Source organism: Fringilla coelebs (genome assembly GCF_963513975.1).
Source record: "Fringilla coelebs genome assembly, chromosome: 9".
In the NCBI taxonomy this organism is placed as follows: Eukaryota; Metazoa; Chordata; class Aves; order Passeriformes; family Fringillidae; genus Fringilla; species Fringilla coelebs.
This window is the reverse complement of record NC_140067.1, coordinates 28,253,553-28,274,408: the sequence shown is the minus strand read 5'-3', so window position 1 is coordinate 28,274,408 and position 20,856 is coordinate 28,253,553. Positions and strand designations below refer to the sequence as shown.

At 40.6% G+C, this 20,856-nt stretch overlaps 1 protein-coding gene across 1 annotated transcript in view; it reads left to right on the top strand.

The window, feature by feature from the left end:
* DNM3 (dynamin 3) overlaps positions 1-20,856 on the top strand; it is a gene marked incomplete at its 5' end in the record, with an annotated part of 166,970 nt that overhangs the window by 94,868 nt on the left and 51,246 nt on the right. The window contains 2 exons of the mRNA XM_084211335.1: positions 9,041-9,150; positions 20,460-20,571. Coding sequence (XP_084067461.1) covers positions 9,041-9,150; positions 20,460-20,571 — 222 coding nt within the window. The remainder of the gene's footprint in view (positions 1-9,040; positions 9,151-20,459; positions 20,572-20,856) is intronic.

The window sequence follows — 20,856 nt, the reverse complement described above, 5'->3', positions numbered from 1 at the left end:
GAAGGAGCACAAGACATATGAGAAGAGGCTGAGGATCTGGGGTGGCTCAGCCCCCAGAAAAGGAGGCTCAGAGGTGACCTTATTGCTCTCTGTAACTGTGTGAAAGGAGGCTGTAGCAGATAGGTCAGTCTCTTCTCCCAGACAACCAGCAACTCAAGAGGAAATGGACTGAAGTTGAACCAGAGGACCTTGACACTGGATCTTTTGAAAAATTTCTTGGATGTTCTACTAACCTTTTTTTCCACATTCCCGTGCCCCTGTTTGTCAGGTTCCTTTTTTGAGTCAACCCCCACTCACATTCCAGTACTTACTGGGACAGGTGATGGACATTCAGATGTGGCCTTTGGCTGAGGAGGGTTTGAGAACAGGGGAAACTTAAGGTCAGTTGGAGGAGCAGCTTTGGCTCTGAGCTTCAGGAGTGCTTCAGTCTGGGACAGCTTCATGGGAACATTCCTGATGAATATTTCTAAGGAGATTTCAATCTAATATTGGTTTCCAAGGACAGAAAGCTGCAGGTTTTGCTGCACATCGCTGTAATTATTTTAGGATATCTTTTTGTCGAATTCTGGGGCACATCTCAAAACCTTCCCTTGAAGATTTGATGGCATTATTTAACTTAGCACTTGAAGGTAGTTTTTGATGTGAAGTAGAAGTTGTGCTTGGTGGTTATGATGTTCTCAGTTTTCTATGTTTATTAGTTATAGGAACATCCCCAGGGCTACTTAGTTTACCAAAAAAACCCAAACAAACAAATATGTTGTTGAGATAGAGTAGTCAGGTGATTTTTATCACTCATGTGATAAATTCAACAGTTTTTCTTTGACAAAATTGATAAGCTAGAGTATATTTATACATATGATGTGGAGCAAGGAAGGAGATAGCTTCAGACAGTTGTCTCAGAAGTTAATGTTTTCCATGACCCAAGTATCTTGGCTTGATTTTAAAAAAAAGAGAAAAAGAAAAAAAGGAAAAAGCTGAAATGTACCTTTCAAAAAGTGCTGCTATTAAAAAAAAAACCAACTAAAGAGGAGGGGTGCTGAGGGAGAAGTCTTGACACCAGAAGCTCTGTCACAGCAGAGTTTCTCTCGGATGTCTGGAAAAAGTCTTATACTTCTGGGATGCTTTCCAAAATATTTTCAATGACCATTGCCACAGGCGTGAACTTCTTAATGCATTTTGCAGTAATCTCCACCGCAGTGAAATTGATTGCTGTCTGAAAGCTTTTAATGATAACAAGCAAGTAGAGCAGCATAAGTGCCATGAGCTAATTTGTGTGTGTGCGTTATGTTGCATGTTTAGGAGTCCTGCAGAGACAGATGCATCACCTCAGAATTATGTAATTGTAGATTTATCATTTTACATCTTGCAGGAAAGATCTTTTTTTCTGCATACACAAAGGATGTCAGGTCTCTGGAGATACTTCAGTTGGTACCCAGGGAAGGGTGTCTGTGGCTTTCTGAGTTTGAGCTTTTCTAGGGTTCACTTTAGAGAAGCTGAAATAGATAAAAAGCAGGAGGAGTTTTAGGAAATGCCTTTCCAGCAGACAAAAAGGTACTGTATCAAAGGTGCATCTTCTTCACATGCTTACCAAGGAATTTCAGGAGGCTTATAAATAAAAGATTCTCTTTCTCTCTTCAAGTTAAGAGCATTGAGGAAGCTGAAAATACAGTGCAACTTCCTGGGATTTTTTTCCATATTATCTTAGTATTCCTAATGCATGGGATCATTAGAACTAGAGAGGTTCATTCACCCAGACCATCACCTTTCCAAGACTGAAATCTGAGCTGCACTTCAATTCAAAGAGAAGAGGTTTCAAGGTTTACATTTTTTCTGTAAATTAAAAAAAAGAAAAAAATCCCACGACCATATATATTTTTATACACACACACATTTGTGTGTGATAATGAAAATAGTTAATGCAGATTGCCAGCTGAGAAGCCTGATCTCACAGACCCTGGTGTGTCACTGTCCCTCTGTGCCAGCACAGACATGCTGCTCCTTCATCCTGCACTGCTGCTCCCTCAAACCACTGTGGTTGTTGGATGGTCTGCAGAGGTGAGGAGTGAAAAACAACAACTTGAGCACCAGCAGAGAAAAACAAGCTGTCCTAAGCAGGCTTCCTAGCAAGGGATAGAAAGGTCAGAGGATACATTTATCCCCCTCTACCTTTGGAGCAGCCGCCTGGCGCATCCAGCAGAATTTTTCCAGACTGTCACTGGCTCATCAGTCAGGACTTTCTCTCAGTTTTAAATGCCAACATCACTTCAGTTCAGAGGAATTGCTGGCTTCTTTCCCAGGCAAGATTTCCCAAATTCAAAATGACCTTTCAAGATCCTAACTAATAGGAGCTAAACAGAGATTTCCTCTTCATCAGGCCCTTTCTGAGATTGATCCTTTTACTGACAGCACAGAGCAGTGAAAGACCAGCCCTTCACTTGTGATAATAAACACCTCTTTTGGAGAGGGGCAAACTTAATATTGAATTTGTTATATATTCCAGAAACTATTGCCCTTGCATTTGGTGCACTGATTCTGTAAAGGCAGGGGGGAGTACCAGTGGAATTACTAGATTTCCTTTTTTAAAAAATGATTTCTTTATTTAATACAGCCATTCAGACTCTGCAATGGGTTGCCTAGACAGCCCCCCCTCATTACTGAGGGGAAAGATGTGCAGGCAGTAGCCCCATGGAATTAGGCAGGTACAGCAGGTTTGTCAGCTCCCACTTCAAGGCCAGCTTAGCTGCTCAGCACAGCTCTCCCCAAGGATTCTGTGCCCATCCTCTCTTCCAGGCAAGGAGAAGGAGGAATCTGGGGCTGCCTAGCTCTGAGCAGGGGGGGTTGGGAGCTTCTGCTCTGGGGTGTGCTGTAGGAATTCAAACTGCAGCTTCAGCTCCCTGGAAACCTGTCCTGCAAAATAGAGATGCAGAGACAGCCTATCCTGATGTCCTTCTGGGAAGTCTTGAAATGTGGCAGGATAGAAAACTGCTTTCAAGGAAGAACCAGCAGTGGCCATTTCTTGTTGAAGTGTTTTGAATGTAGAGTTGTGAAATCTCATTTTGCTATTCCTGAAAAAAATTGGGCAAAAAAAGGTGCAGAAACAAATATAATGCTGGGTCTTACAAGAGAAAACCACTGTGGGAAGTGAGTGACATTCTGTAAAATTAACAAAAAGGCAGATTAAGGACTGATTTAGCATCAGGTTTAGTCCCATAGCTGAATTCTGAAGGAACAGCAGAGATATAACAAGGCTCTTAAATTTTTTTAATAATATGTTGTGATACTGAAAGATTGGAAAAAAAATGCTAGTGCCAGAAGTATGCATAATTGCCTGAAAAAAAAGTAGTACAAATGCAAAATATAGAAAGATTATAACTGAAACCTGAAATAGCTTGGTTTTATCACGAGATCTTTCTTTCAGCTATGGTTTCAGGTTTGGCATTTTCAGTTTTGATTTATATAAGAAACTCAATATTTTGAGCATGGCAAAAGATAAAGACTTGTAAGACTGAAGGAATAGAAGATTTGGTATTTGTGCTCTGTTCTGATAACAGCCCAGCTTATCAGCCTGGGCCGTTGTCACATTTTTGTCATGAGATTTTCAATTTGGAGTTGACTCTGGAAGACTGGAGGGGAGAGGTGCATAAATGGAAGAAACATGTTCTCATCTGCAACTTATTAAGTATTCTTTTGCAGTGCTTTTCATAAAAATGTTAGAATATTTAGGTATGCATTGTTTTTCTGGTAAAGCAGCTCCTTCTTCATTTTATAGATGTGTTAGAATTATGTTTTCTACATCTGTACCCAGGAGCATGCTCAGGCCTGAATGCCACACTGCTAAGTAGTCTGTAATAAAATAACTTGCTTCATTTTTCTTCAGAATGTTGCAGTAGTGTCTGAGGAGCTCATGCTTCATTTTTCAAAGTATGCTTTAAAGCCAAGTGTGGTGAAGCAGGGACCATTGTGAAGATGTTGTGTGGCTTTGTCAACTGAGAGGGAAATATAAACTGAAACAGAAACACAGGAAAATTCTCTTGGGTATATTTAAAGTCAGAATATGGTAAACTCTTGGTTATTGATTTGAATAGTATGAAGGTTTCTATGAGGCATCTTAATGGTTTTCACTTTCATCAAATGCCACAGTGTAGGCTGTTGGCACTGGCAGCCAGAGCTCCGAGGTGTAAACAAGGCTGAGCCTTTCCTTTTTGGGAGTAAACAGGCACAGACCACCAGCAGTTCCTTACACTTTTATTATTTCTCTTCTCCTTTCTTCAATAAGGATCACTCTGGCTCAGCAGGTTCACCAGCCACTGCTTCTTGTGTCTCTGTAGAATGTGGGCACTGCTCTGGCCATATAAAACAGTACAGTACTGTACAATAGCTTTGCTTTGAGACACTTCTCTGCCTCTGCTGCTTAACTGCTTTGCCAAGTAATTGCTTGGCTTGGGTGTTCCACCTACACGTTTTAGAGCCCTGATTGCAAGATATTTAATGATGCCCTGCCATCCCTGGCTCTGGCAGAAACAAGGTTGAGCACGATGCCTGAGTCAGGTAAGTATTATCTCCGGGTATGAGTGCAGAAACTAATCCAGAGAGCAGTACAGTGTGGGTCTGGAAACCTAGTCCAGAGGCAGAAATGCTAAGTTTTTTATCTGCTCTTCCCCAGCTTTATTTCAAAGCTGTTCTTCCTCAGTTTATGAGGAGTTCACTCTTTTGCCTAATCAATGCCTAATGCCTGTTAATGCCTCATACTAATGGCAGAGGAGTTTTGTGGATATCTACATTTGTTCTCAGCGCACAGTAAATCCTCCTGCGATTTGTGCTCTCAGCTGATGCAGAGAATGAATCCGGCTGTAAACCAGCTTTTGTTCCAACCTTTCCAGTGTGGCCTGTGCTTCCAGCTGGGAGCTTGATTTCTTTCAACTTGGGGTCCCCACACAGACAGGTTTTGGTTGGTGTCATGACCCTCCGTGTCAAAGCTGGTGTTCTATAAGGCATTGGTAAGTGGTGAGCAAACCAGCTCAATTCTCTTGATGCAGCTGAAAGTGCAATTGGGCCAAGGCTTGGCTCAGTCCTGCATTTCAGAACCTGAGCATTGTGTGCATAAACTCAAATTCTGTTCCTTTGTGGAAAAGAGCCCGTGCTGCCTCACCTTAGCCAGCCTGAAGTGACAAAGAACCACCTTTGGTAACTGGAAGAAGCTGAAATCATTTAAAGATCTCTATCTTTGAAGGAAGAGAGTTCTGTTCCTCTTATCATCCGTTTTGCTGATGTTGTGTCCAAGGTTTCTTTTGCTGTTTTGACTGATCCTGAAAGTTCCAAAAGCACAGAAGGCTTTCTGAAGCAGGTCCTACCCCTGGCTGAAAATGCAGTGGAGTTCATTAGCCGGGAAGTGCTGGCTGAGACCCTGCTGGGGGAAGGGGAGCTGCTGTTGTATTTTTTGTATCCCTTGTGCCATTTTGGACTCGAGCAGTATTTATTTTTAGTACATTTAAACAGTACAGAAGGAAGGGGCAGTTGTAACATGGCATATTTACATCATGCTGTCAGTTCCTGGCAGCTCCCTTGCCTGTCAGAGAGCAGAACTGGTCCATTAAGGATGTGAGTGCTACTTATGCCCACAGGAGGTGAAACATTGTCTCCAGGGCGGGAAGGCCTCCCCAGGCCAGCAGGTTGGTTTGTTTTTCTAAGGTGGAGTATGGGGAATTTTTTTCAGGTCACAGGGACAGGAATGGGCCATTCTACCTCCCACTTTTTCCTTCTTCTCCTCTACTCTGGAAAAAGAGAGGCCAAGTCTCTACGTGAGATCAGCATGTGCTGGTTTTTCCCCTCATGTCACGCTGAAGTTCTCTGCCCCTTTATAAAAATAAAAATCTATAAATAAAAAAGAACAAATGCTGAGGGGGACAAACTGGACCCACAGTTATGTGCATGTAGTCACTCGTCGAAGTGTGCCTAGCCCCATTCCTCCCAGGCTTCATGCATTCCCTGTTTCTTATGCTGTCAGCTTCTCAGGATGGGAAACATGCACAAACAGTCCTGGCTGCAGCTTTTTTAGCCCTACCACAACATAATATTAATTGAGCTTAGGCTGTAATGTTGGGCCCATCTGCTGTTGAATTAGCTTGTTCTCTATTTCTGTATATTCTCTCCCACTTTGGAGGGAAAATAAAATTGCAATGAGTTTTGCTGACACACTTTAATATCACAGTAATACCTTTCTCCTGGAATTAAGCAGTATTTAGCTCTGATCTCTCCTGTGTGACTGACTCAAGCACAGGCACCCTGTGATTTCCCTTTCTTGGAAACTGCCCTGTCTCAGCATGTGGGTAGGAGGCCATGTAAATAAATACCAACCACTTCTTAGCCTTCAGTAGGCATTTCCTTTTTCCTGGTGGTGCAGAAGAAACACTTTCTCACAGTTTGGCATCAAACATTTATATAACTTTCCCTCTTGTGGAATTTTTGTTTAGACAATCAGATTCTTGGTATAGTTTTTTCATCAGTTTCTATTTTTATTCATCTGTGGTTGCTTGGTTTGTCAGTAAATAGTGTCTGTCAGAAGAAACACCTCATCAGAAACTTCTTAAATTTTCAGTAATTGAATAGTAAATCATGATAAGTCTATTCTGTAATACTGAAAGATAAGTTTTAAAGAAAAAATTAAGCTTATCTTGGAGTTTTTTCCTTAGCTATGATGGAATATATCTGCCCAAATGGAATATTTCTGTCCAAAAGATTTTTTTATATATAACCCGCCTTAAGTTTTTGAAATATAATAAAAAGTATCTTATATTGCCTTGCAGTCCGACTTAAGGCTGAAAAAGACAATATTTGCTTTTGATACAAGGTTTAATATATGCTACAATACTTTTCAAGTGTGTGTCCCTTTGTCATAGCATCAGAGCTAATACATTGTGATACTAAATGCTAATAATTTTATTTACTATCCTAGTTAGGACATAAATTTATAATAGCAAAAGAGATCATATCAATACAAATCAGTATTAGAGGATAGGTACTTCTAATTTGCCTATAATAATATTTATAAGATCTTCATTTAGTGTTGTTTACCATTATTTATTTTTTTATTGATAAATTATGAATTTACATAGCTTAGTTTTATTTGTCTCACTGGTAATTCTCACTGAGTGGGTGATAGTATACAGTCCCTGCTGGGAGAGCCTCAAGGCTTCAGACCATACAGATTCCCTGGAAGCAGAATTTAGATCTGAGCTGTGATAAACAGCTACAGAGTGGCACTGAACTGGACTCCTTCATGGGAGCAGATGTTAGGTGAGAGAGTGAAGAATATACCTGTGTATCTTCTTTGGTGAGGGATAATTTCTAGGGTGGTTAAGATAGAGGCAGTTTCAAAATCCATCAGATGCTTTTTATATAATACACAGAATTTGATAACCTTTGTATTCAACAACAAGAGAAACTGTGCTTTTCCAGAAGGGCTTTTGAAATCTGCTTTTTCCTCTCCTGAGGCCTGCTAGGAGGCTGTCTAGGAAAGCAAGACTCTGTTGGCCATGTCATGGTATTTTTATAGTTTCACTCTTAGGGCCTTTCTCATCCAGCTGAGTTTTGCAATCTGCTGAAGTTCAGCCAAGATGAATTGCATCTGCCCTCACAGAACACACATTCAGCCCAGCCAGGACATCTTCCAGCTCTGTGCACTGAGAGCTGCTTGGTGTATTCTGGGAAACACTCACAGAGAAGACTGAGTCCTAGACTGGTTTGTCCCTTTGTCCTGTTTCCTGGCATACAATAAACTGTTGTCCCATGCATATTTCTTCCTGAGCCAACCCCCATGAGTGATGTCCCAGCCCAGAATACTTCAGGAAGTGCAGTGCTGCTGGACTTCAGAGCTGGCTCTGGTGGTGGCTGGGCAGAGACCAGTCAGCCTTGCTTCAAGCTGGCTGATAAGGGACTGTGAAGGAATGTGAGCTCTCCACCTCTGGTGATTTATTGAAGTTCTGTAGGGGAATTGGGTAGCCAAAGTCATGAAAACCCCATTAATATCCACTGGAAGAATTCCAGGGCATAAAGGCTCTCTGCACTCCATTGCTGCCATAGTGGCACCAGCCTTAAGAGTACCTTGATGGCTTTTAGAAGCTGTTAAACTGTGCTGTGTTAATAACCCTGTGAGCAGTCTTGTTATGATGGGCAAGCCCAGAAGGAGAGCTTTGAGGATGGCCTCTTGTCCTTGGATCCTTCTATTGCACATCAGGTGTGTTTGCAAAGCAAACTGGAGAGGTCAGCTTCACTTTATCCATCACTTAAAGAAGTTTAACACAATGGAAGCAGCTAATAATCTTGGGGATTTTTTTTTGTTCTGACATAATAAATTATCTTGAGAGTATTGCTAGTTCTTAATTAGAAGTGAAGGAAGTAACCTGGAAAAGGTGAAATTCCAGTGATTGTGCTGTCAATGAGAGTTGTGGTGAAATTGCAAAGGAGTTGGCTACAGCAGGACTGAAGAACTCATTCCTATTTGCAGAAATAAGCTGGTTAGATTAGAGTCTGATTTTGTTTGTGCATGGTATTATTTTGATTGATTTGTATGGGTTTTGTATTTTTCACTGACAGAATGAAAGTTTATGTGTGGGTTTATTGAATGACAAGTTTAAATAATTAATAATAGCAAAAAAGTAGCGATGAACTTATGTCACCAGTGACTTCTATTGCTGTGCAGACACAGAAGGGGTTTTTTTTCAATCAGACACTTTTATTTTAGTGAAGCCTGACCCTTGCCTTTTTAGAATTCAGAGGAATGAAAAATAACAAATGTAAATGTTTATATGTTTGAGGTGAACTTTTTTTTATTAGGAAATGTTTTAAAAGGGTCTGTGAAAAACAGAACTGAAACTAAGGTTTCATTTCTCTTGCAGGTAGGTCTATGAAAGATAAGCAGACATTTAAATTTGGGTATTTCCTTATGATAATAAATGTTCCAAGGTCATTACCAACTCAACAGATCTTGCTGACATCAGGCTTCTTCTCACACATTGTTGTTTTAATCCTTTTTTTTTTCTAGGAAAAAGAGAAGAAGTACATGCTGCCTTTGGACAACTTGAAAGTGCGAGATGTGGAAAAGAGCTTCATGTCCAGCAAACACATCTTTGCATTGTTTAACACAGAGCAGAGGTAAGAAAATGTGCTGTTCTGCAGATACTTCTATCAGATAGTATCTAGCTGAGCATTTTAATAGCTGTGAGTGCACTTTTGCTGTTTCCACCATGTTGAGTACACAAGGTCTTGATATTCTTGATTTATCTGCTGCTTTGCTGTTGCATAACCGTGGGATGAGAGGTTGGTGTCCTCCGAGCCGCTCGTGGGGTGAAGCAGCTCCATGATGAGTCAGCCAGTCCTTCCTTATGGCTGAATAATCATCTCCTGATCCTATTTTTGTTTTATTTGGCAGTCACCTAGGCTTACCAAAACATTCATGACTTCTGTACCTTGTGACCAGATTCAACTGGTGTAAATCACAAAAGCGACATTGCTTTTCACTCTCTCCAGTGGAAAATCTTGCCTGTCACTAATCTTGGGACTCATTTGATTGTTTGTTTGGGTTTAAACACTGCTGAATGGAGAAAAATTAGATTCCTCTACTTCTTTAATTAATAAAATCCTTGCCTTTTTGTTTTTGCCCCACACTTTTCCTCTCAGACTCTTCTCTGTTTCAAGTGGTGCGGATGCTCTATGGAAGCTACTCCTGATGCACAGCCAGCTCAGTTTCTTCAAATGTTACAAAAGACATAAAAGTGATGTGTAATTTTTATTTTTTTTAACTGAGGAGGAGAGTTGTATTTGTAGCTGTCTCAGGGGAATTGCATTTTAGCAGATAAGGGGCAATTTCTGTAAGCTTTTTTCAGGGAAACGTAGCATGGGTAGATATCCTTGTTTCCCTCTCCTGCTAAATTCCTTCACACCTGATTCTCCCTCACATCACTAAAGCTTGGCATTACCTTCAGATATTCAAGATGATGAGGGCTGGATGTGGCTCTCTGCAGAGGCAGCTGTCTTTGCTCCCAGTCTGGCCAGACATAGTGGCCAGAATTTCAGAAGCAAGGAGTGCCCCTCCCTCCTGCAAAGCAAAAGCAGAGCACGGGATTTCTGTGCTGTCAGGCTTCTGCTGACCCCAGGAATGTGAGGCCACAATGTCAGGCTCAGTCTGAACCAGCCCAGGAAGGCTCTGCCTGTGTCTGCTGCCACCTCAGCCAGCCTGCAAGGTCTGCCAGGAGATGCCCTTTGAAAGCATGTCAGACACATACTGGCTGGGAATAACATTTCAAATGCTTGAGCACTTGTGTTTCTGGAGCAAAGAAAAAAGATTTGAAAAGTTTTTCATGTTCTTAAAACCAGAAATGATCTCTGGATGCTAGAAATGAATGTAATTCTGATGGTTCTGGCTGTAGATATCTGTGAATCCATCAGGAAAGATAACTTTGTGCTGGTGGCTTAATAGCAGCTGGACATATTAGGTTACTTCCATGAGAAATTTGTTAATTTAACTCATTGTTTCTCCTTTGGTTCAACTAATGGCTTTGAGTATTATCATCATCATAAATATTAATCATTGAACTGCTTTGAAAATCCAAGAGAAGCATTTCCATTGACAAGTTGGGGATTTATTTAGGTGGTATGTAGCTGTACATTCACATTTTCCCTCGATCTTCATCCATACTAGACATCAAGGATTTCAAAATCAGATGTCTAAAATGTTTGCCATGTCTGTAATAGCCCTGACTCTTTGGGCTCTGAGTAGGCCCTGCAGCCTCTGCAAGCTGGTCTAAAAACATCCTTACATCACATGGGCATGTTAAGACATGACAGCACAGCAGTAAGAGCACAAAATACCTTTGCCTTGGGAGAGGCAGGTCATGGAGTCAGTCTTGCAACTTTAAGGGAGGCAGAATTGTTTTTGAAGAAATATTTATTGAATTCTAATTAAAACAGCAGTTTCTCTGTTACTGTAAAACAGCTGATTTTTGATATTTCTAAAAATCTGCCTCCTGGCACAAATTGATCAAAACAAGATTAGTATCACTTTCCACTGAATCCTGAATTCATAGATTCAGCAAAAATGGGAATATTGGTTCTCGAGTAGAGTGATCTGGCTGGGGACTGTCCCCTCTCCCACATTCTTAAGGAAACTGAAAGAGGGAATTGATAAAAATACATTGAAATAAGAATTCTTATTGTTTTACTTTGTGGTAATCTGTTGAATCTTGGTTTCTGATCTCTGTGTGTGTGAGTATGTCTTGCTTTTCAAAGATCATTTAAAAAATTAACTTAGTTTCTGGCTGGCTTTTTTTTTGTTGTTTTTGGGGGGTGGTGGAGTGGTTGCTCTTTTTAATTAAAAAAACCTTAGCAACTGAGAAAGAAATCAGCTTTCGAAGTCTACCCACTGAGGGTTCTGGTTATGGAACCATTTTTCTATTTAAGATGTAGATCATTAAAGAACAAAGGCAAAATCATCTGTTCCAGCTTCCATGATAGCACGGAGATTATTCTGTATCTCTTTTTCCCTCCCCCCATAATCTGCAGCATGTTTTCCCTTGACTATGAAATCTTTCTTAATGTTCAATTAAATTATTTTAATTTTCAAGCAAAAACACTTTAGGAGAAGAATTTTAATAAGCTTGTTCTCTTTTTCATTCCCAGCCCCTCACTGCATAGGTATTTGCTCCAGCCATATGTTTCTGATACTGTACATTTCAATAGTTTCCTGGATTATGCACTGCATTTTTTCCATTTATGAAAACCTTTCCAGCTCTGAAATATAGTTACCAGGAAAATACTCATTTCATTGCATAGAAGGAAAAACCATCTTGAGTTAGCTGAGACTGGGGGTAGATGGAGAAGGAGACTAACAGTATCTGTCATTTTGATTTACTGCAGAAGTCAACAGTTCTCTGACAGGAATCAAATGTGACTTGGTAATGTAGAGTAAATGGAGACTGTGACGATTGATTTCACAGTGAAGATAAATTCTCATGAAATGAACATAATTGTGTGTTTATGAAAAGGCTGTGTTGTGAAATAATTAAATTATTTTCGTGTTACTTTCTAATTAAATCTTTAAAAAACAACAAAAAAAAAGAGGTGAGGGTGGGAAAAGGAAAACTTTGCCTGAAATAGTTACAGTATTACTTAACAGGGAGGTTAGGTTTGTTTTTCTGCAAAGTAAGTCATACATTTAAAGTTTTTGAATGGGCCATCTACTTAATTTATAGACACTAAGGAAGGCCTTTGCAATGGACTCCTCTAGTTTCCTTACCTTAGAATAGTAGACATTAAACCAAAGTAAATTTGAGTGAGTGCCCTGTGATTCCTGGATCATTTTGGCTGCATCCATCTGCACGAGCCTGCCTTTAGTAACTGGAGTTGAGCTGTGGGTTCAAGCAGTGTGTGTCTAACCTAAAGCTGTCAAGTGAGTGCTATTCTGTGTTAACCATCTCCTCCACAGGAAACTCGTGGCAAGTCTGGCTTTTTTTAGAATGGAAAAAGAGATCAAATATATTGAGTATTTTAAAATAATTATGCTATAGGAAAAGAAAGAATGTTTGCAGCACTGCTGTAGAGCTTACTGTGAAGTTGTGTGCATGTAGCCACTGACTTTCTAGGCAGAGCTGAGAATGGAGAAGAGAGGATTTTGTCAGCATCTCAGCTCACATTCAGTAGATTAACCTGTCTTGTTCTCATTGCTGAGTGGGTAAGACTCTTGTTCAGAGCTCAAGAACAAAGAAAACAAATTCTGTCCATCCCAGAAAGTTTACTGTCCTTACAGGATTTAATTCCAAATACTTTATTTATTCTCCATGTATTTCTTGTAAAATTATTCACTTCTTGGTGGTTTTTCTGTTACCCAAGTACTGTAGGCTGGGACAAGAACTGTAGTCTTAAATATGTCTCCCTTAAGGATCTGTACAAGTCCTGCCTCTTCATCTCCCCTGAGAAGGGCAAGCAGTTGTTGATCTTGTCCTTTTGATCCACATGGTACTATTTTGACAGATAATCTGATGTTCTAAAGTAATCTCTTGCCTTTGCAGTAGCCTAATTACACTTTTTTCCTGATTTACTGGTCAATAAATTGTTGTATTACTGTATTACACCTCAATTTATATCCTGCTTCCCTTTTAATTGAAGAAATTATGCTGAGTTAAAAAACCTGTCTTCTTTTGCTAGAAGCAGAGAAAAAGCTTCTTTCCACCTCTTCTCCAACTCTGAAGAGATGAATTCTCTTTTATAGGAGTAGGGATTCTACTAGATACAGGTTTGGGGGTTATAGATGGGAGCAGGCTGAAGTGTTTGTCAACTTGGTGACTTTTTTTCAAGCCTTCTCTACCTGTAGTGGGAGTAGCAACCACAGAGTGAGGAAGGGTTACCTGGTGGATCAGCAGCCTTCCTCTGCTCTCCTTCAGACTCCTTTTTTGGAGACAGAGGAGCAGAACCATTTTGCTTTCCTTGCAGAGGAAGAGGCCCCCAGTTCTCGTGTCTTTTCCTTTCCTGCCCAACCAGTGATTCTTTGAGAAGGCTGACCTAGAACAGAGGCTGGACAGGGCTAAAGAATAAAACAGGGATTTATTAGGAGGCCTCCATGGATCCACCTTGGGCAGCACCAGAGCCCAGCCAGGGCTGCACCCAGGATGAACCCAGAATGGTCACAAAATGCACAACTGGTCACAGGGTCTGACACTTTGATCAGTTCTGCTCCATTTGCATCTTGGAGTTCATTGTCCCATTCCAGCTTTAGCCCCTGCAGTCCCATCCTTGTTTTTCTCCCTTCAGCCCATGTTGTTTGTGCTCTTGGGCCTGAGATTTGGATCATTTGTCCCTGGTCCCCAGCTGGAGCAGGAATTGTTTTGTCTCCCTGCTCTGTGCACAGAGCTCACCATCTCCTGACATGAAGCTCAGATCCACACACTAAAGCAGCACAGAACGTGAAAAATACAAAAGCTCAAACCTGAGGGATCACCAGGACCCAGATGAAGCTGAGTAATGGTGTTGCTTTCCTCACCTCTGTGGTTCTGGGTGATAGAGGGGTGTGAGGAGCAGTGCAAAGCACAGAACTGTTCCTTTTGCTTCACAAGACTGGGTTCCTGAGAGCAAAATGCTCCTCAGGAGTCATGAAGCAGAGGGACAGAATCTGCCATCCCTGCTCCAGACCTGCCTGTCTGTAAAAACAGCTCTTTAATCTGACAGACAGATGAATGTCCAGAGAAGAGCGAACAAAAGGCCATTTTGAGGGCACACAATAGGACTGAAAATAGAACTGCCAGAGGAACTGTAGCTCCTGACTCCTGAGTACACTCTGTCTGTCAGGAATCATATTGCAAAGGGAGCTGTGGTCTGGTAGGACCCAGGAAATGACACTGGGTCTGCTCAGTGAGAGGCATCACTGCATGTTTTGCATAGATGTTGTTGGCTGTGGGTTGCTCTAGAATGGGATGGAGCACAAGTTGTTTCTGGGACTCCAAATGTACTAGAGCTGGAAGTACTGAATTTCTGACCATGGGCAGCAACTGGTTAACTGCTATCCATATATGAGGGAAATTGGGCAAGAGCCAAAATAAAGGGAACTAGTGAAAGGAGACCGGGTCAGAGGAGGTGTTGGATAGAAGCCAGGCTAAAGGAGAAAGCCTAAAATGAGATGTATGTTTAGTTACTGTTTTTGAATTACTCAGACAGCTAAGCCCCAGGAAGAGCTGGACTGTAAGCTATTCAGAACCCTCTCTGTTCAAAATGGAAGAGAGAGAATCTGTTTAATTAAAAAGCCCTACAAATTTAACCCAGAAAAAAAAAAAAGCTGCTATCGTTTCTAAACTCCTAAAATGCTGGAGAGTACAATATTTAAGAACAGGAAAAATATACAAACCCAAGGAATAGCTAGCCTTTATTGCCAACAGCTTTCCCTTATTAAAAAAAGAAAAAGAAAAAGGTTGGTTGGTTTGTTTTTGTTTTTTTTTCCTGGAATATATTCTGTTTTATCATTATTGACAAACATTTTTTACATGACAAATAAGAGAGTATGGTGCAGGTATTGACAGCTGGGGGCAGCTTTTGTGTCTGTGTGGCTCCAAGGCAGATTCCAGGCCAGGCTTCCATCCCTCACCACCAAAGGCATGAAACCTTCTCCTCCAGGGACTGCTGGAATATTTTAGTGGCAGTCACTGTTATTACTGTGGATTTTGGCCTGTGTGGTGTTAGTTTTGGCTGCATTTCTGTTCTGGGTTACATATAGGACTTGAGATACTTCATTGCCAAGGCTGGCCTATGTACTGAGCAGCACATCTTCTGTTCATTTGCACCTGAAAGTTGGGGGTGGTTTCTGTGTGCTTTGGGTGTGTGTACTTGAGAAGATTCATATGCTCTTGGGAGAGCACTCACATGACACAGATGGCAAAATCCTTAAGTGTAGTTATTTCATGTCATTGTCTCAGAGATTGTCTCCTTGGCTTTTCTGGATATTAAGAAAAAAAAGAATCCTCAGAGTCATGTGTAATTAATTTTAATTAGCATTCACACTGGAGTGATCTGAAATGGTATGCCTTGATAGAAAATGTTAGTCATTGCTGTTAACTCAGAGCAGATGGCCATTTTTGTTTCTTCAAAATATATGATTTGCAGAGCTTCTGGTAGTGCTTTCTTATTAAAAAAAAAAAAAAAAGATAAAAAGGTGCATGTGCTCAAACCAGCCATTGTGCAATTACAGGTGTCCAAAATCACAGACTGAGACTAAATTTGAATAAGCAGAGTGTGCACAGTGGAGTTGCAGGTTGAATAGATAGAAAATGTACAGTTTCATCCAAGATTGCCTTTCCCAGTAGCTGGAGTGTCTGGATTTTGTTATTTTCTCCCCTTTTCATTTTAGGTGACTATTCATTAAACCCATATTCTGTATGTTTTCAATTTCAATCAAGTGAGAAATACCTAAGAACTGAATCTTTTGTGTTTATCATGGAATAAAATGGGACCAATTTGCATATAGTTCTAGATTTCTAATGTTCAATTCTGCTTCCATCCTAATGGAGATAAAATGTTTACAAAAAATCACTTTGAAATCCCTGTAAAAGAAGATATTCCTTTATCTTTCAGCCTGTGAGTAGCTTGTGTCAGTGTGACTGCTGAAGCTAAATAGGGGTTTGTGTTCTTTGGAGGATTAAAGTAGTTTATAGGTCCAGTTCTAAAAAATGTCACTACAATTCTTATTGTGTAATGGTTGTTCTGTCTCCTCCCACATTGGCAAGAATAAATGCATTTTTTATTAATTTTGGTTTGTATTTTCTCTCTATGAAAAGTAATTTTATGCATATCCAGTACAACTTTGGCTAGTGAAATCCAGATCCAACTCAACCTAAAAGCTCTCCCTGCATATGGTTATATGTGAGTATTCATTAACATATATTCACACATGTTACCTGGGTTTGTAACGTGCCTGCAGTGGTTGCCCTTCAAAATTTTCTAGGCTTGCTGGAGATAAATATTTAACATTATCTTAGTATTAAGAAATTGCAAGAGGTCCAGTCCCTCTTGATGTGCAGCAGGGGATGTGCTCAGCACGTTCTGATGTGCTGCCACCCAGGAGGGAAAACCCACTGGTTGTTCTTTCTGGGTGATTTTCAGGGCTGTTATTCACTCCTGCCCCTGAACTGCAGAGATTTGGTTTCTAGGCAGGCAAACCTTCCCTGGGCAGTGCTGACAGCCCAGGCTGCAGGGTGGGAGAGAAGTCTCAGTAACTCACAGCTGGGTCAGCCTTCAAACTTATCTGGCATTTCTCACTTTGCTCTTGGGCACTTTCAAAGACCTTAAACCAGTCCTGTTAGGATTCTTTCCTGATGGGAGGAGTTCAAGAAACACCTATGGACAGTTCTGTATTAGGCCCTGAAATATACAGGAAAGGACTCAAGAAATCAAGGTAAAAATAAAGTGAAGAAGTTGTGGGGTAAGCAAAGTCACAGCTGGGTGGCTGCTGGACCTTGAGGTGATAGGTCTGGCCTAGAGAAGGCATGTCCTGAGTGTAGAACCTTCCAGAACTGGAAATGATGCTTTTAGTCCTATTGTCTGTTCATCCTCATGAGCAATTATGTTGTACTTTTAACGAAAATGCAGTTCCAAGTTGAGGTTTATTTATCTAGAGTACAATAAAATCTGCAGATAACAAATGGTAGCCTTTTGTATTTTTCACTCTGGGGAAAAAAGGCAGTGTTATCAGCATTATGTTGATTTCCAGATATGCCACTCTAGTTATATTTTCATGTATTATGCATGATATTTAAATTACAGGGATGAGACTCCAGGAGGAAGTGGAGTAGGTAGATGTGGTAGATGCACACAGCTTTGCAGTTTCCTCAGTTATGTGTTCACATTTAGGAAATGTTAAATGTTGAAGGGAAATACTACTTGCAGATGGTACTTCTAGGCATGTTCCCATTTTCTTTATCTATCTTGTTTCTGCAGCCCCTTAGATTTACAGATGCCTGAATATCAGCAGGATTGGTATTGCTGAGAGTTCATCCTTCCTGGCATCCTTTATTCTGTCACAGTCTTTGATGTCCAACATCCCATTTAGCTGCTCTAGAGGTGAGGGTGAGAACATGACTTCACAGTATTCCATATGGAGAACGTAGGTGAGGCTTGAGTAGTAACTGGTGCTGTGCTGATGTCTTCAGCAATTTTAAGAAGTGGAAGAGAGAAGAAAACAGAAAATCTGAATTGTTTTCAAGAACGTTTTTACAGCTTTCCATGAGACGCCAGTGCATTCCTAATGAGTAAAACATGTTAATGTGTTTTTGTAAGATTCCACTGGTAACAGGAAAAGGACACACTCTTTTCAGAAGTTACTGAAAGAAGTTACTTTGGCTTTTTTTCCCCTTTGAAAAGTTCCTATGCTTGTCAGCCTTTCTGGGAGAAAGACAGGCAGGGGCAGTCTAGCAGCAAGGAATCCAGCTGGGAGACAAGTATCCCTCATCTGCCCTGCTGGGACATGGCTGGGAGCACTCAGGGTGTGCATCCTTCAGGCCCTCACACGTGCTGTGTCTTTGGCAGTGGCAGTGCAATAGAATGAGCTGCACAAGAAAGAGCTCTCAGATCCTACAGGGAGAAAGAAAGGCCTGGGAGATGTGGGGACATCAGCTGCTGGCCAAGAGGTGTCCCCAGCCCCAGGAGCAGTCCTGACACACAGACAGAATGCAGGACTGTCAGCTCCCACGTGTTCAGAGTGCCTGGCTGAAATCCCTGCTCGCACAGCCACGCTGCTTGGAGCAAGCCACAAAATGCCAAAAAGTGTAATATATAACATGACAGGCCTGAAAAAATGTTTTCACAAGCTGGTGTCATGTTGTTTTGCTCTTGCAGATAAGTGTTTTTGGAACTTCCCTATCACTATGTTTTACAGCCTTTATTTGCTCTATTGTTATTTTTAGTCATCTTTGCTGAGAGTACCCTTTTACTATTTCAGCTTCCTTGTTCTTCAAAGTTATAGCTGCTTCATTATCTTAGCCAGAAAAGCTAATCTCAGTAAAAGTTTCTCCTAACAATAAATTAAAGCATTTTTTTCTCTGGCAATTTCATTATTATTCATTCTTTTTTTTCCCTCCCTTTTCTCCCTTTTTTTTTTCTTTAATTGACTTCTTTTTTTTTGTTCAGTAAATGCTGAGTTGGAGTTCCACAATATTGCAAATTGAATAAAATTCAGGTGTTTGCTCAGTTTAAGGTAACAGCATCTCATAAGATCATCCAGGCTATTATTTGCTTTAAGACAGGATTAGTATTTTTGGAGTCAGGGAAGAAAAAGGATTAATTTTAAATTTCTCAGTCAATAAAAGAATCCACAGAGCTTTCAGTTATTCATCCTGTCAGTGGCTTTGGCTAAACTGTAGGATCAGGCCCATTAGTGCCTCTTTGTGACCTTTGGGGCTAGTTTCTGTGGGAAGGAAATACCCTGGTGGCACCTCCAGCCTGGGTTTTTGAAGGGAGTAGTGCAAGCCTGGTGCTCAGATTTAGCCTTTGAATTTGGTGAGAATTGAATCACCAATGTAAGGAAATAATTCTGAGTATGTCCTTTATTCTTTGTAGTTTTGAATTCAACCTACGAGCCTGCTAAAAAATACCTGATTTTGCTTTCTTCAGAGTGGGTGTGCTCTGATTTCATAGGTGATAATTTAATGAATTGGTGTCATAGCTGCTTCATGCTCAGGTTCAATTAGACTTTTTTTTACCTTTTTTTAACCTGTTTCCTGAGACTGCCCCTAAAAGGCAAGGCTGTGAGGTGCCTGGTGACATTGATGGTTAAGAGAGAATCACTTCTGTGAGTGGGAATTACATCAAGTCAGTTGTGTTCCAGCAGTGTGGCAGTGAAATCCCACCAGTCCCTGAATGCTAAAGAAATTTGTCTAGGCAGTGACAATAATAGCTTTATTTCCTTGTTCTACACTGAATTCAGGGTTTTTCCCTCTCAGAATATGTGGGAGAAATGACCTCTGTATTTGCAGAATGAAACCAAAGGGCCCCTTGTCATTGAGAGTGAATCTCCATCAGCCCCTCTCTTCCACAGCTTGCTGAGGGAAGGAAACAGTCTGGTTGGGGTGGAAGATTGATCCTTCTGCAACTGTTAAGATCTAGCAAAATGTGCTTTCCTAACCCTTTTCAGCTAAGCTCGTGGCCTTTCCTAAAAAAACTGTTGGCTGACAAATTTACAGTGATCTGCTCTGTGTATAGAATTGGAATTCAGAAACTAATGGCTAAACCATGAGGGGAAAATCTGTTCTGTGTATTGAAGAATTTACAAGTACCACCTTCCTACAGATGTATTTTCCCTCCTTTCTCTTTTCTTCCATTAAGTGATTCCCTGTATTTATCTCATTAGGTGAGCTACCTGTAAGAGGTTTTATTTAAACACGTCCCCGTTTTCTTACTATGATGAGAGACATCTGAGATTTTTGTCGGTTAAAAAATATCTCTATTATCATTGCTGATTTTTTCCTCCTTTACTGATGATGTCTAAAACCTGGAAAGGGTGTAAACTGGACTGAAAGGACTTCACATGGGAAGAAGTTACATCAGTGATGATTTTGGTATTTATTGGTTACAGCAGCAATCTGTCACAAGCTGTGCTGTTATGTTGGCATGACTTATATGTTTGTCCTCTTCATCACAACACCCTTTTATTCCCCTAAAAGTGCTCTGTTTTAGCAAAAGCAGGAAAATTGATTTTAAGTTGTTTCACGGTGCTTTTAGCTGATTATTATTTCCAGAGCTGTGCTGTAGCATTCAAAGATATTTTTAAGTACTCCATGTAATTATTAAACAAGCACCTGTCCCATAAAGTCTATTGTGCACAACAATTACCAAGTAATTTCTGTTCCCAAATGATTTTTAATTTTAAATGCTGTGTGCATGATAGAGAGCAGTAAAATGTTAGTTTTACAATGTGGTGCTCTTTGTTCTAGGAATGTTTACAAGGATTACCGTTTCCTTGAGCTAGCCTGTGACTCCCAAGAGGAGGTGGATAGCTGGAAGGCATCTCTGCTACGAGCCGGTGTCTATCCTGATAAATCCTCAGTAAGTTAAAGCTCACTGGTTTGCCAGTAGCTGCTCTGTTTGAGTCAAAAAAACCCAACTGTATCACCTGGGAAAACACAGTGTCTGATGCAGATATCTCAACAAAGAGCAGCCTTTTCATTGTACTGTGGTAATTCTAAAATATTCGTAATGAAATATTTTAAGACCAATTTGTGCGTCAAACCTCAGTGTAAAAAACCCAACCAACCACAAACCAAAGCTTCCAGCATGTTTTTCATTGCATCTGTGTAGTAAAAGCATTGAGCAATTTGGGGTTTCCTGAGC